We start from the raw sequence: 16,592 nt of genomic DNA on the forward strand, positions 1-16,592 counted from the left end.
CAAATAAGCATGTCTCCTCATTCAGGGCACAAAGATACAGACATACACTGTCACACAAAACACACTCAATACACACACACACACACACACTAACTACAGTACAGTATAGTAAACGGAAGTGGAAAGGTAAGTGTGTCGACCAGAAAGTAGCCACACTAACACACACACACTCTCCTCAAACAACCACAGTAACTACAGTTAAGTACAGTCAATGTATTTATAGAAGAGGATAAACTCCCTACTGCAGTAACTACAGTACAGCTTATTCAACAGTAAATGAAAGGTAAATGTAGAGGAGAACCTAACTAGGTAGGCCCCAGCCTCGGCCCCCAGGGCAGTTTGGCACGAGTTGCCCCCCCCCCCCCCCCCCCCCATAATATCCCAGTATCCCTGTAGTCTCTCACAGTCACACCAGGAGCGGAGGCCTGAGCCCGTCCAGGCCCTTTGGAGGTAGATAAAGCACCGTGGCAACACTGGATTAGCTAGATAAGATAAGAGCACACTGCAGGCTCACATTATGAACGGGCACTGGGCTGGGCAGCCCCGAGCCGTTTAATGCAAACAGAGCCAGCCAGCTAGCGGAGAAATGTGTGTGTGTGTGTGTGTGTGTGTGTGTGTGTGTGTGTGTGTGTGTGTGTGTGTGTGTGTGTGTGTCCACACTGTACTCATGACCACATAACGACGAGAGGAAATGGACCAAAACTTGGTTAGAATAACACTGGAAATGGTGGTCTAAATTCACCAATAGCATGTCTGTATCAAACATTTATGTTTCCAACAATAGTCTGTGAAACATTATTAATTGTAGAAAAAAATGTATTGAAGTGAAATTATTTTAGCCTACGTTTCCTTTCCAACAGAAACAAGATATCAACTCTACATTATTAATTGATAAATACAACTTTTGTTTCTCTAATAAAATAGTCATTAAAAAGCAACAATCCAGCCTTTTAAAATATATTTCAAATTAAAGACAATAAAATCTAAATGATAAAAAATATATACAGAATGGCATCGTCTTTTATTCCCACTCAACATGGTCCTCTAGTACCTAGTGGGTTTACTGTAGCTAGCTGCATGCAGAGGCCATCAGAGTGAGAGACTGCCAGTCCAGGGTTTGGCTGGGGCAGTGAGAGACGGTGTTGGCCCAGGCCGAGGAGTGTGTATGCCCGGCTGAGGAGTGTGTGTCCGCTGCCTCGGCGGAGAAAGAGTTAGGCTACGTGTGTGTGTGTGTGTGTGTGTCTGCATCCATGTATGTAGACTGCGGGCAGCGTTGAGTTGTGTGTGTGTCTGCGTCCATGTATGTGGACTGCGGGCAGCGTTGAGTTGTGTGTGTGTGTCTGCGTCCATGTATGTGGACTGCAGGCAGCGTTGAGTTGTGTGTGTGTGTGTCTGCGTCCATGTATGTGGATTGCGGGCAGCGTTGAGTTGTGTGTGTTTGCCAAAGTGTGTGTTCATGTGTAATGTTAATTAGCTACTAGTGTGTTCAGTCAATGAATGGCAGGGGGTAGTGTGAAGTGGAGTTTTTGGCTGTGTGTGTGTGTGGCGGCTGCGACAGTGTTTGGCCGTGTGTGTGTGTGTGTGTGTGTGTGTGTGTGTGTGTGTGTGTGTGTGTGTGTGTGTGTGTGTGTGTGTGTGTGTGTGTGTGTGTGTGTGTGTGTGTGTGTGTGGCTGGACGACTAAGGCGATGTTTCTGTGTTCATGCACGATGGTGGCTGAGATACAACAATGTTTGGCTGTATTCAACGCTATCTCAGTTGGTCTTTGGCCGTGTCTGTGTGTGTCTGTGTGTGTGTGTGTGTGTGTGTGTGTTGTGGCTCTAACAGTAGTGTGGCTGTGTGTGTCTGGCTGTGTGCGACAGCGACAGCGACTGATACTATGTTTGGCTGTATGTACGAGTGTGTGTGTGTGCAATGGCGACTGAAGCGGTGTTAGGCTTTGTGTGTGTGCAGCCTAGACTATGTTTGGCTTTGTGGGTGTGCGGCGTTGACTGTGTGTGTGTGTGTTTCTATACGGCGGTGGAGGCGGTGGCTGAGACGGTGTTTGGCAGCCAGGCTCGGTATGGTGCTGGCGCTCACCAGGCAGACGGAGAAGAAGAGGCAGCTTGCGGCCTGAGAGGACATGCACACACCGCTCACAACATCCTGGTCCCAGGCCAACCCCAGAGAATCCCAGCAGCAACCAACAGGCCTTCCCAAATATACACACAAACACACATACACACACACTACCCTCTCATAAACACACCCTTTCACTCACATGCACACAATCCCTGTCTCATCAATGCAAAATACATGTTCATATACACACTAGCAAAATAGCTCACTCTCTCACACACAGAAACACATCCTCCCTCTTCAGTGGACGCTGACTAAATCGCTCTTTCACACACACTAAATCCCAACACACTCACATCATTCTCTTTCACACACACTAAATCACAACACACTCACCTCATTCTCTGTCACACTGCCACTGGAATCTACATTATTAAATTGCATTCAGGTGAAATGAAATGATCATGTAATATGTTAGGCTTTATATTTTGTTTTTTGTTTATAATCTCTGTTAAATCGCTTCTATTTGAACAACACAAATACATTTGTGAGTAAAGAAAAATAAACTGGTTTAAATAAACATAAAAAAAATTACAGATGTGTGTTTATCTGTCAGACTGTATGTATGAGAGAGAGAGAGAGAGAGAGAGAGAGAGAGAGAGAGAGAAAGCGAGAGAGATAGAGAGAGAGAGAGAGAGAGTATCCACTAACAAACACAGATGACTGACCTGGTGCCTGGACGAAGTAGGCCAGGTAGAGATCCAGCTCTTTGACGGAGACCCCGATGTGATGCGGCTGGACACACAGGCCGTGGTTGGAGCACTGGGGCGACTTGGCCAGCCGCTCTCCGTCCGTACTCTCCAGGGGGCTGCCCTTGAACAGGATGACCATGACCAGGTCCAGCCTCCACACCTTGTCGGCCTGACGGAGACAGTCGATCCTCCTGATCTTACCCTTCTGGTCGGGGTTGGAGAGGACGCAGCAGGGGGCTTTCTTCCCGGTGATGGTGAGGACAAAGTCCTCCCGGAACTCTGGCCGGATGTCCTTGCGGAGCTTGGCGAGGAGCCTCGACGCCCATTTCTGTTTGATCTCGGATTTTTCTCCCAGCAGTTCATCTTTGACCGCGCGCTCTTCCTCCTTGGACATCTTCTTCTCGTGCTTCTTGAAGTACTTGCGCTTGCGGGCCTGCAGGTTGAACCATGTGTAGGAGAAGGCTCGGACGTGGGGCAGCAGGGCCTCGATGAACGGGTGGAATTCATCCTGGTGGTGGTGGGGGGGGTGGAAACAGGGGAGGAGGAGGGGGAGAAATGAGGTGGGGAGGAGAAGGCGGGGGAGAGGGGGAGCGGGGGAGAGGGGAAGAGAGAGGAGAGGCAGTTAGCACTGGCGCGCAGCATTGAGAGGCAGCAGCTCCCGCTCTGTGGGAGCGGAGGGAGAGAATGAACGAGAGAGAGATGCTGGGGGAGAGAGAGAGAGAGAGAGAGAGAGAGAGAGAGAGAGAGAGAGGGGGAGAGGGAGAGAGAGAGGGAGAGAGAAAGAGAGGAACCAGACACACACAGGCTACACACACAAACATTAAAACAAACAAACAGTATATCGATAGAGGAGGCAAACTATCTAATATTATCTACCAGTAATATCTAATAATAAAACACTGTTGACAATATTTTGATGTGCTGATTTTCATGCCATTAACGTGCACATAACAGGCATGTCATTGTGCAGAGCTACAATCCTTATAATACACCAATAAATGACTCAAATAAACGCGTCATTCAAACAGAGCAGGAAATTCAACTTTGCATCAATTTAAAATCCATGTAACACAAAGGACTGGAAAGAATACCAACACAAGAACACAAGAAATAGTCTCTTCAGAAATACCCTCACACCTGCTTAGTCTGCTAACACGATAACTCAAATGATAATAACTCAAGTTCTGAATAAAACATCACATCCTCAATAAAAATCATGCATATGAATGATCTTTGCCAAAAACACTGAATTCACGTCATTACTGAAATTATATCAACAACAAAACAGTCATCACAAAACAGAAGGGGAAAAATAGAAAAATAAAACCTTGGTAGTTACCATTTCGCTGTCTCATGATAAATTCACTGCGCCAGACAAATCAGTATACCAGTTCGATACTGGTTTACTGAGTCAATACACAACAACTTCCGCAACTACAGTATGTTACAAATTACAAAACAAATGAAGAAGAACAGCAGGAGGGGAAAAAAAATGGAGGAAAGCTGCAGAAATTGTCCAATAAATGCAAGAAGAAGAAAAACAAAGTCAAGAATGAAGGAGAGGCAAAGGAGGGGGTGAGGATGGTGTAGTACCAGCACGGAAACACAGGAGGTACTGTGGCAGAAGAGCTGCTAAACCAGGTGGTGTTCAACAACACCGGAGAGAGAGAGAGAGAGAGAGAGTGGAGGGAAAGTTAAAAAGTGAATTACAAAACAACAACAAAGGTTGTATGCATGTAATAAAATATAATACAATTTAAATAAAGCGATGAGATCAGTTTAAAAATGTTAAATGAAATCGCTTCTTTGTTCGCTTTCAAAAAAGGAAAAACATTTTGGGGGCCAAAAACAAAACAAAAATGCTTTGGCAAAGCAGTAGTATGGTGGTACTGGTTCAGATCTGTAGGCTAAGTAAGACTCACGGATAGAGAGAGAAACTGAGTCGGAAGAAGAGAGGGAGGGGGAGCAGGACGGAGAAGAAGAGAAAAAAAACAAGAGGACTCGAATCAATGTTGGAAGAGTGTACGACCGCTGGCAAACCCGGGCTGCAGTCTTCTTTCTTTTCCCCCCTCTTTCTCTCCAACTGTCTCTCTCTTTCTCTCTGTTCCTCTCCACTTTCCTTCTCTAACCATTGACTGAGTCTGTGCCAACGCGCACAAGGCCCACCTACTTGGCACAGAGTGTCTGCTCAGCCTCAGCCAATACGCACGCTCCGAGCGACTGAAAGGGAGGGAAGAGAGAGATATGGCAAAGAGGAGGGAGGAGGGTAGGTTGGGTTGGTGGCTGGTAGTGGAGAGAGATAAAGAGCAAGGGAGCGCGCAAGAGAGAGAGAGGGAGGGAGCGAGCGAGCGGGAGGAAGGGAGGGAGAGGGGGATTGTGTGTGGAGCAGACAGAAGGCATGTCATTAGCCAAATAGACAAGTCCAATCTAGTGGAAAGGCAAAGTCCAGTGGATATTCATTTTACATGCACCAATCCAGACAGCACCCGCCCGCCTCTACTCCACCTACCTGCCCCCCTCCCTCACCCATCCTGCATCTTCCGTCACCAGCATGGTCACCACCATCTCATCAAACCAGCACGATCTCTCTGGTTGTCTCCCAACTGGCACCTCTATTCCCTATATAGTGCACTACTTTTGACCAGAGCCCTATGGTCCCGGGGCAAAAGTAGTGCAGTAAACAGGGAATAGGGTGCCATTTGGGACGCAGACACCCTCTCCCAGTGCACCCGCCCAGAGCCAATCCTTCCCTCCCCTCTCTCCCCCTCTTTCTCTCTCTCCTCTGCTCTCTGCTCGCGTTTCACCACCTTGGCACAGGATGCCATGAGAAAGAGCAGCCCCAAAATCCCACTAGACCCTCAAACCAAGCAGCTGCTCCTGGATTTACCACACAAACAAAGAGAGTGAGAGGGGGAAAAGAGGAGAAGAACAACCATTCCGTTCCCCTCTTCTTCCCCCCAAAACATCCATCCATCCATCCTCTATCCAAAAACACTCACTCTGTTTTAAATCACTCCCTCGCATTTGTTCCAAACTGGACCTTTTTCTATTCGTTCGCTCACATTCATTCTAATTCCAAAATGGCCCTTTTTAGCAGCCGCGTGCTTGACAACAGTGTGTTGGACACACATTAAATGTTTCTGTTACAAATGTAGAGAGCATTCCAATGAGAGGGGTTCAGTCAGTGGACAATGGAAACTTGAGAACCGAACCGGTCCGCTACGGACTGGACCGTATCTCTGTAAATGTAAGTGCAGCCTATACGCTGTTTACGAATGCAGGGCAGGCAGATATGTGAGACCTTACAAAGGATCTGTTCACTGCAAGTCACAAAGGTATATCGCCTGTCTGTGCCTCCGAAAATACACATCGTCCCTTTCTTTGTAATATAAAAACATGCCATTTTTATTGCTTTATTTTCATACTCCAACATGTAACGTAGGATGTAATGTATTGCCCTCCAGTGACGTACAGGACATATGAAACATCAGGCAAGTTGAACTGCAGGGAGTTTACGACTGACTGCATCACCCTGGCTACCACTTTACTTGCTCTCATTGGCTGTCTGACCCTAGTGAGGAAGGAAGGAGTGTACCCACTACAGGACAAGTGTTCAGGAAATAGGACATTTAGGTTCCACAAGGGATATAATTCATAAATATATACTGTATATACAGCATTTCTGAGGGGAAAACAAAGAGGATAATTATGCTAAATATAACATTCTCACAGCCATCCCATGATAGTATAATTGCTCACACACACAAAATCACAAATCTAAGTGATGTGAGAAAAAAAGAAGTAAATTCGGGCCAGGAGGAAATTACAGAGATTGTGTCAAAAATGGGCAAAATGGGAGCATCATGTAGGTCCTCTGGCATGGAAGCAGAACTATTTGATTCCGGCCCGATGGCCACTCTCTGAACACCCCTACAAAGACTAGGAATCCTCTGGTTCCAGCCCAGGGCCATCAGATCTACACAGCCATCTAGCCCAGCTTTCTCTCTCTGCCTCTGCCTGACAGCAAAGCCACGGCCTGGCTAGCCGGGTGTCTGGCTGCATTGTGCTGGATGGTGGTACTGAGCAAAGACCCAATCTGGACAGGCTGGGCTGGACGGGCACTGGTTGACGAACATGCTAATACATAGGCGGGCACCGAATGTGGGCAGGAGAAACAACACAGTAACTCTGTGGGCACAAAATGTGGGGCAGAGCACCAAATGTGGGGAAGAGAAGTTACAGAGAGAGGAATTTGGGTGAAATAACAAGATGAGAGAGAGAGAGAGAGAGAGAGAGATGGAGTGAGAAAAAGGAACGAGAGAGGTGTGTCTACTAAGATTCTTGTTTAAAAATGATCAGAGGGGATCCATACCATCTCTTAACTGAGGTTAAGCATATTGTATAATACAAAGTGATGGGGAGAGATGGCTACTTTACAACCCATAGGCTACTATTGCTACAAGTATCTATATTGTCTTAAATATCACCCATACTGTCACAAGTATCATATCATGCTGCAACCACAACCAGACTGGAACAAAAACAAACAGAAAATATCATCAAGTAAATGAATGAAAGTCCTCTATGGTTCTGCATAATCTAAGACAGCACAAGATTCTATTTTTACACTATTCATGCAAAAATATTCTATCACAGACCGGCCACAACATTTCCATAAATCTGACGAACCAAAGTAAAGATGGTTCAAGCAAGCTCACATTTTTCATATATATATATATATTTCTGTGAATCATTCGACATGACGTCAACACTGATTTTATTTGACTATTTTGTGTCTGAGATTTATTTGATAAAATCCAAAATAACTCAATAAGGCCACGCGTTTAACAGCTGAAGCTTTCGTTCCCAGATTCATTTTAAATGATGCCTATTATATAGCGCCGGACCACTGCAGATACGAATAAACATGACCTACATGTGTTTAATATAATTAGCCAAATGCAGAACTTGTATTATTTTGGCCAGGACACCAGTCTGTGGCACCCTACCATTTATTATGTGGCAGTTAATATAATTTTTCAAAACGTATTTCTTGCTTTTAAATAGGAGAGACATGCCTAGTTATAGTGGATCTGTTGGATGCATTTGGCCATTGCATGCGCTCGCTCGGCAGGCGGTCGGTGAGTGTGTGTCTGTCGCCAACGGCCGCCTGCCATGGGCCTCTTGCCGCGGGCCAGCGGTATATTTACTAGTATCTCCTGTTCTGCAATCGTGTTTTGGTTTTCTTTTGAGAGAGAGAGAGGGAGAGAGCTCATCTAATCTCCGCGAGGCTGCACAGAAACAATCTCCAGCTCTCTCCTGCGCTTTCGTTTCTCACAAACGAAAAAGAGAGCAAGTGAAGAGGGAGAGATGGGGAAAAACGAGTGTTTGGAACTGGGAAAGCCACCTATAGTTTTACCAATGAGTGTATATATGAATGGACAAAGCCATCGATTTTGCACAGAAACAGCGGGAAAACCCTTGGAGTTGTATAGAGAGTAAAACAACTGCCAAAAAGGCAGACAAAGGGAAAAGAACGAGAACGTTACCCGAGGCATTATGGTGTGACACAGTTCCATTGTTGATTTCTATTTCTAATTGCTTATATAGAATCCGCAACGATCCTGTCATATAGACCTACCAGCAAAACACTTTTATATAGCCTATAGGCCAGCCTTTAATAGGCCAGTAGGCCTATTGAGGATATCAGAAGGCCTCTGCACAAACTGAGTGGATGGCACTCACACATGAGAAATAGGAAAGGCCTAACATTCCATATGAGGGAATTCAAAGCCTTCTCTCTTAGTTTGACACTATTGAATAATAAATTCATTTAAAGTCTACAAAACGTTTTTCTACTTTATATGTAATCTATAAGTGACATAGAAGTGATATTGAATAGAATGCTTTCCTTTGTAGGCCTAAACCAATTAAGCATTAAATTAAGCCGAAAAGTAGTCCAGTAAAATACACAAACAAGTCCCCATTAAATGAACGCTATAAAGGCAAGTACTAGAAATAAACCTTTAAATGTGGATAGTCTGCCTAAACATTCAAATAGCCTATCTCTTTATCATGAAAGGAACACGTAGGCTACTGGCGAAGCCTGCCAAAATGAGTCTCTTTCTTTCAATAGCCAAGGACTGAGCAGGTAGCCTAACGTTGGATGAAAACAGCACTCAGCACAAATGTAGGCTATATTTGCATTGCCAAGATTTACAACCGGCAGAAAATAAAAATAAAAGCGTTGCCGAGGGGGAAAATAACTGCTTGCTGTGGGGACCAGTAAATTGTAATCTCTTCCAGAAAACATGTTCTGCTATAGCCGCTTTCTGTGTTTCTGTAGAACCACTTTAGACGGCGGCATCTCTGAGCTTCTCTCCTCTTGTTAAATTTGACTCACATCATATAGACTGTTAAAACAGGAACAAACCTCCTCTCTTGTTAAATTTGACTCACATCATATAGACTGTTAAAATAGGAACAAACCTCCTCTCTTGTTATATTTGACTCGCATCATATAGACTGTTAAAACAGGAACAAACCTCCTCTCTTGTTATATTTGACTCGCATCATATAGACTGTTAAAATAGGAACAAACCTCCTCTCTTGTTATATTTGACTCGCATCATATAGACTGTTAAAACAGGAACAAACCTCCTCTCTTGTTATATTTGACTCGCATCATATAGACTGTTAAAATAGGAACAAACCTCCTCTCTTGTTATATTTGACTCGCATCATATAGACTGTTAAAACAGGAACAAACCTCCTCTCTTGTTATATTTGACTCGCATCATATAGACTGTTAAAACAGGAACAAACCTCCTCTCTTGTTATATTTGACTCGCATCATATAGACTGTTAAAATAGGAACAAACCTCCTCTCTTGTTATATTTGACTCGCATCATATACTGTTAAAACAGGAACAAACCTCCTCTCTTGTTATATTTGACTCGCATCATATAGACTGTTAAAATAGGAACAAACCTCCTCTCTTGTTATATTTGACTCGCATCATATACTGTTAAAACAGGAACAAACCTCCTCTCGCTTCATCTCAGTAAAACAGATCCAAGTGGCGGGAAACTCGCGTTAGGCGCGAGGCTCAACCAAAAGCAGCAAGACTTGCAGCCAAATAGGTCAGCTTTTTCTCACACAAAAATGGAACGTTTTACTATTCATAAATATACCCTGTGTGTGTTATCTATAGAGCCAATGTTATACTACATATAATTTTGCTTCCAGGTTTTTACTCGGAATAGGCCCATCTGCAGACATACATGGGCTTAATTATAATGGTTTGTAACAATTTTAACTATCAACCCCATATAATAACCCAAATGATAAAGCTTGACTACAAATAATTTTTCGGAATAAGATGAATAAAGAAATTGTCTATTTTCATAGGTTATGTGGGCCTACGGATGCAGCCTATTTGTAGATTACTGAAATCTTCTGTTTTGTTCTAGTATGGTCTTAAACGAGTAGAGACGCATCATGTAATAACATCAAAATAATCCTTCATAGATAAATTAACCATGACTACACCCCAATAATATATTCAATGTTTCTTTACTGCTTGAAATGACTAAATAAATACATTATATTTTGACAAATTCTGCTACATATTGAGATTTAACAACTGATACGTGCAACTAATACACAAACGTCATCATTTCTTGTACATGCTTTGACATTTCATTTTAACCTGGTTGCCATCTCTGTTGAGCAATTCCATTCCACTGCTTGCCACTCCTGTCTTTGGGAGTGGAACGTCAGCTAAAAAAGATTTGTAGATCCGAAATCGAATGATCAAGTTGATTAAATGATGTTTCATTTTCGGGCACTTCACAGTGTAGCCTGAATCAATACGAAGGTACATTTACTCAGAAACAAGCTTTTGCTTTACTGGACAATAGTGCAATCCTCTATTTCTACTGTTGGCCAATTTTGGTAAATGAAGTTATAAACAATGAAATGCAATATAAAAGCTCATTCATTCATTTTCTAAAATAGTAAAAAAAGAAAAAAAGGGGGTAGCAATTAGGTTTCATTTAAATTTATTGTTGAGACAGTTTGGTGACCTAAACGTTTTTTCCTGTAAATAACATAGGCCTTTTATGTGGTTTAGCAGTCGAGAGTATAGGGAAAAATTACTATTTCTTCTAAAATACAAAAATGTACAGTAGAAAAAACGAATTAACCACCAATATATTTGTATAAGCTAATTAAAATGTTTTCGATGCAAAAATACATTTGGGGATAATATAATGATGATTCTTTACTCAAATGCCTTGCTCAAACATAGTCATATCATGCAGAAAATATGATCACTTCATTCCATTGCTATTCACATATCACTGCTTCTATAGTCATGTTTCTTATTTTTTTATAATAAAAGTTCTAGAAATGCATTTTAGGGATGCAATACAAATAACACAATTCACCTATCGTGTCGTTGGACTAGATTATTATTTCCGTATTAGGCCTATTTATAAATAGGGATATGATGTAAAAAGTATGGCTAAGGTCAAGTTGTGGAAGGAAATCGAATTAGTTAAAAAATGCGATTGGAACTTATGACTACTTCATTTTATTTAAGCATAAGGTTCATTCAAGATGGAGAAGCAATGACTGGTGAGTGACACCGAGTACCGGAGAACTGCACGTATTCTCTTGCTCTTCCCATAAAACACAAAGTCACTGGCGAGCGCGAGGACGGACGTGTCACAGTTGAAATTGGGAGGACAGCGTTCGACATCTGCTCAGTAAAATCACATATTGACAGGTACTGCGATGATGTAAGGGAAAGAGTGCGAGAGATTTGGACCACGGCACAGAGGGATATTTTCCACGTCATATGCTCGTGTGTGTATGTGTGTGTTGCAGCTTACTTTCTAGGGTGTTCTGTATTCAAGTGTCGGTGTTCTAGAATAGATTGCGGAATTACTATGAGTCATGGAGTTTTTAAAAGTGCCTGTGCTTTGCATAGAAAATCCAATGCAAACTTCTTAACTTCCCTCCTAAACCTTGTACAGGGCAGGAATATCTGCCTTCATATGGAGCATTCTGCCATTTTAGGCTGCTCTGTATTAAAAGAAAAGGGGGAAACATGTGTTCCTATAGCTACAGCCAAGTTTCCATGTTTTCTTCCCAGGAAAGGAAGAAAATCAAGGTGCGCAGGACAGCAGAGCCGCACTGCAGTTGCAGCAGACTAGCATACCATTACACGTTTTCAACTGTGTATAAACCATAGGGTTTAAAAATACAGCTTACAATAGTGTCTCTTCTTCCTCACAAACACACTTTCTCGCTCGCTCGCTCTCTCCCTCACAAAAACACACTTCCTCACACACCACTGCAAAATAAAACACAAGGGCCTCTCGCTCTCTCTATACATCCCCTTATTCCTCTCAACCTGCATTCACTGCCAAAATCCAGAATAGTGCCAATTTGGTGCCGTGCACTCGAATCAGTGTAACTGCACTGCTTTTAGTCTGCCCCAGCCTGAAGTTAACATAACTCCCTGAGAAAATGAGAAGAAAAACTCCTTCCTTCCTTCCTTCCTTCCTTCCTTCCTTCCTTCCTTCCTTCCTTCCTTCCTTCCTTCCTTCCTTCCTTCCTTTTTCTTTATTTCTTTCTTTTCTCGTTAGTGAGGCAGTTAGAATGATGATTAATGTGTGTCTGTGCATCGTTTGTAATTATCCCTGTTTACACACGGACTCATTACTATGTGTGAAAGTCTGGAACCATTTCTGTGGCGAGGGAGTGTATATGTGTGTGTGTGTGTGTGTGTGTGTGTGTGTGTGTGTGTGTGTGTGTGTGTGTGTGTGTGTGTGGCCCTGAGTGTATTTGTGCTATAAACGGATCCAGACGCACAGGGCCCTGCCCGGATTCGAGCCTCTTCCAGCTATAGACTACAAATCCCAGAATACATGGCAGGAGGCCTCGTCCAGACAATGGCCCAGTCTTATTCTAACAATTTCCTGCCTGGTAATAAGAAGACTACAATATCACAATATTGACAATTGATACAGCAGCCTAACATTACTGAGAGGATTCATTGTGTCTATTGGATGCGAAATAATGTATTGATAACTCATTCATTCAGCCATTCATTGATTCATTCACTTTTTATTAATTCATGCATTCAGTGCTACATGACATTATTAGGAGGGTATGTTTCAGGGCAGTGAGAAGCAGCTAAGCGGATCAGATATGTCACTAAGTCCCCTGTCCATTATAATAGTACTACTTGCCCCCGGGGCTGTGCTAGGTATTCTCTGTCTGCCCCCCAGCTGGTCGGCTCCATAAAAAGTGAATGCACAGCATTCCCCCCAGCAGTCCACAAGGGCGGCCATTCCTGAAAAGGTCAAGTGGGCAGTGCTTGACACGCAGAGGGGAGGGCAGGGTGTGTGTGTGTGTGTGTGTGTGTGTAGGGGGGACAGAGAGACTGTTTTCCGGCTAAACGAGAGGGAGGGGACTGTCTCACACTCTGAACCTGAGTGTGTGTGTGTGTGTGTGTGTGTGTGTGTCATGGACACTGTCAGACACACATGACACACACACTCAAGTTCATATACAGTATATATCATATTCCAATAACAGCTTGACCACAGTACAGCTGCAGGGACTTGATATAAACTTTGGATGAGTGTTGGTGGAGTACAGCAGGAATGAAGCAGATAATCAAACAATATATCTCCTCTCCTCTCCTCTCCCATCCCCTTTCCTCCTCTCCTCTCCTGTCCCCCCTGCTCTCCTCTCCTCTCCCCTCCCGTCCCCTTTCCTCCTCTCCTCTCCCGTCCCCCCTGCTCTCCTCTCCTCTCCCCTCCCGTCCCCCCTTTCCTCCTCTCCTCTCCTGTCCCCCCTGCTCTCCTCTCCTCTCCTCTCCCGTCCCCTTTCCTCCTCTCCTCTCCTCCCACCTCCCATCCCCTTCCCTCCTCTCCTGTCCCCCTTGCTCACCACTCCTCTCCCCTGTTCTCACCTCTCCTCCTCTCCTCTCCTCTCGCCTCCCCTCGCCTCCCCTCCCCTCCTCTCCTCTCCTCTCCTCTCACCTCCCTTCCTCTCCTCTCGCCTCCCTTCCTCTCCTCTCGCCTCCCTTCCTCTCCTCTCGCCTCCCTTCCTCTCCTCTCGCCTCCCTTCCTCTCCTCTCGCCTCCCCTCTCCCCTTTCCTCCTCTCCTCTTTACTCCCCTCCTCTCCTCTTTACTCCTCTCCTCTTTACTCCTCTCCCCTCTCCCCTTTCCGCCCCTCCTCTCCTCTCCCCTTTACTCCCCTCCTCTCCTCTCCTCGCTTCCTCTCCTCTCCCCTTTCCTCCCCTCCTCTCTCCTCTCCTCTCCCCTTTCCTTTCCTCCCCTCCTCTCCTCTCTCCTGCTCTGTCAACAGCCAGCCAGGACCCGGCTCTCCCTGAAACAAGAGATGCTCTATTGAGTGCGTTCCCTCCTCTCTCTCTATCTATCTATCTATCTATCTATCTATCTATCTATCTATCTATCTATCACTCTCTCTCTCCCTATCACTCTCTCTCCCTTTATCTCTATCTATCACTCTATCTATCACTCTCTCTCCCTATCTATCACTATCACTCTCTCCCTATCTATCACTCTCTACCACTCTCTCTCCCTATCACTCTCTCTCCCTTTCTCTCTATCTATCACTCTCTCTCCCTTTCTCTCTATCTATCACTCTCTCTCCCTTTCTCTCTATCACTCTCTCTCCCTATCACTCTCTCTCCCCCTTCATTCTCTCTTACTCCCTCTCCCTATCTATCACTCCCTCTTCCTATCTATCACTCTCTCTCTCCCCCTTCACTCTCTCTTACTCCCTCTCCCTAGGTTTCTGTAATTCTCTCCCTTTTATTCCTCCTCAGTCCTCCCTCTGCCAGTTGGTGAGGCGAGGTGCCAACCCTTCCCCACAGCCGGGCACGATGCCCTCACCCTTTATGCAAATGCCTTGCAACCATCCCACCAGCCCAACTCACACATTCATTCTGTACCCCGCCAACCCCAACACCAACACCCTTCCCTAATTCCACCACCCTTTCCTCGCTCTTTCTCTCTGGTTTGCAGTCTCTCTCTCTCTCTCTTTTGACATCTCTCTTTATTTCTCTCTCTCTGTAACCCTTACACTCTCTTGTCATCTCGGACTCTCTTTCTCTCCCTCTGTTCCCCTTGTCTCTCTTTCCCTCTTCTCTCTCTCACATGGACCACCCTACACAGCTTGACTCAACCAGACTCCAAACTAGTACAGTCATTCATTACACCAGTGGACCACCCTACACAGCTTGACTCAACCAGACTCCAAACTAGTACAGTCATTCATTACACCAGTGGACCACCCTACACAGCTTGACTCAACCAGACTCCAAACTAGTACAGTCATTCATTACACCAGTGCCAAACAGACAAGTGCTGTGAGACTACCTTTTAGCCTTCCTAGTTCACCACGCACGCACACACACACACATGGCAGGCAATACCTCTTCCCTGCTCACATACCTCATTTGACTATAGCTAGTATAAACAGAGATTTGCTCCAACACCTCCCAATGCCTTTTAAGTGTTCCTCTTCTCCATCTTCCATGAGATATATCCATCTAAAGAACCCTCATGTTATTGAACTGGAAATGACTCCCATTGTGTCAGGATTATACAATGTTGATGATGCATTGTACTGTTTATAAGAGGATACTACTTCACCAGTCTGTCTTCACCAGTTGGTCATCACCAGTCTGTATTTACCAGTCTGTCTTCACCAGTCTGTCTTCACCAGTCGGTCATCACCAGCCTGTATTTACCAGTCTGTCTTCACCAGTCTGTCTTCACCAGTTGGTCATCACCAGTCTGTATTTACCAGTCTGTCTTCACCAGTTGGTCATCACCAGCCTGTATTTACCAGTCTGTCTTCACCAGTCGGTCATCACCAGTCTGTATTTACCAGTCTGTCTTCACCAGTCGGTCATCACCAGTCTGTATTTACCAGTCTGTATTCACCAGTCGGTCATCACCAGCCTGTATTTACCAGTCTGTCTTCACCAGTCGGTCATCACCAGTCTGTATTTACCAGTCTGTCTTCACCAGTCGGTCATCACCAGTCTGTATTCACCAGTCTGTCTTCACCAGTCGGTCATCACCAGCCTGTATTTACCAGTATGTCTTCACCAGTCGGTCATCACCAGCCTGTATTTACCAGTCTGTCTTCACCAGTCGGTCATCACCAGCCTGTATTTACCAGTCTGTCTTCACCAGTCGGTCATCACCAGTCTGTATTTACCAGTCTGTCTTCACCAGTCGATCATCACCAGTCTGTATTTACCAGTCTGTCTTCACCAGTCGGTCTTCACCAGTTGGTCATCACCAGTCTGTATTTACCAGTCTGTCTTCACCAGTCGGTCATCACCAGTCGGTCATCACCAGTCTGTATTTACCAGTCTGTCTTCACCAGTCTGTCTTCACCAGTCGGTCATCACCAGCCTGTATTTACCAGTCTGTCTTCACCAGTCGGTCATCACCAGCCTGTATTTACCAGTCTGTCTTCACCAGTCGGTCATCACCAGTCTGTATTTACCAGTCTGTCTTCACCAGTCGGTCATCACCAGCCTGTATTTACCAGTCTGTCTTCACCAGTCGGTCATCACCAGCCTGTATTTACCAGTCTGTCTTCACCAGTCGATCATCACCAGTCTGTATTTACCAGTCTGTCTTCACCAGTCGGTCTTCACCAGTTGGTCATCACCAGTCTGTATTTACCAGTCTGTCTTCACCAGTCGGTCATCACCA

The 16,592-nt window shown here is 44.8% G+C and overlaps 1 protein-coding gene across 13 annotated transcripts in view; it reads right to left on the reverse strand.

Moving 5' to 3' along the window:
• LOC115177605 (nuclear factor 1 X-type) overlaps positions 1-16,592 on the reverse strand; it is a 145,231-nt gene that overhangs the window by 87,939 nt on the left and 40,700 nt on the right. For 12 of the 13 annotated variants that reach the window (XM_029738511.1, XM_029738507.1, XM_029738503.1 and 9 more), the window contains one exon: positions 2,786-3,317. In XM_029738511.1, coding sequence (XP_029594371.1) covers positions 2,786-3,317 — 532 coding nt within the window. Of the gene's footprint in view, positions 1-2,785; positions 3,318-4,148; positions 5,027-16,592 lie in introns of those variants that run through there. The other variant, XM_029738506.1, reaches the window with a different exon arrangement.

This window comes from Salmo trutta, chromosome 38 (assembly GCF_901001165.1).
Source record: "Salmo trutta chromosome 38, fSalTru1.1, whole genome shotgun sequence".
Lineage (NCBI taxonomy): Eukaryota > Metazoa > Chordata > Actinopteri > Salmoniformes > Salmonidae > Salmo > Salmo trutta.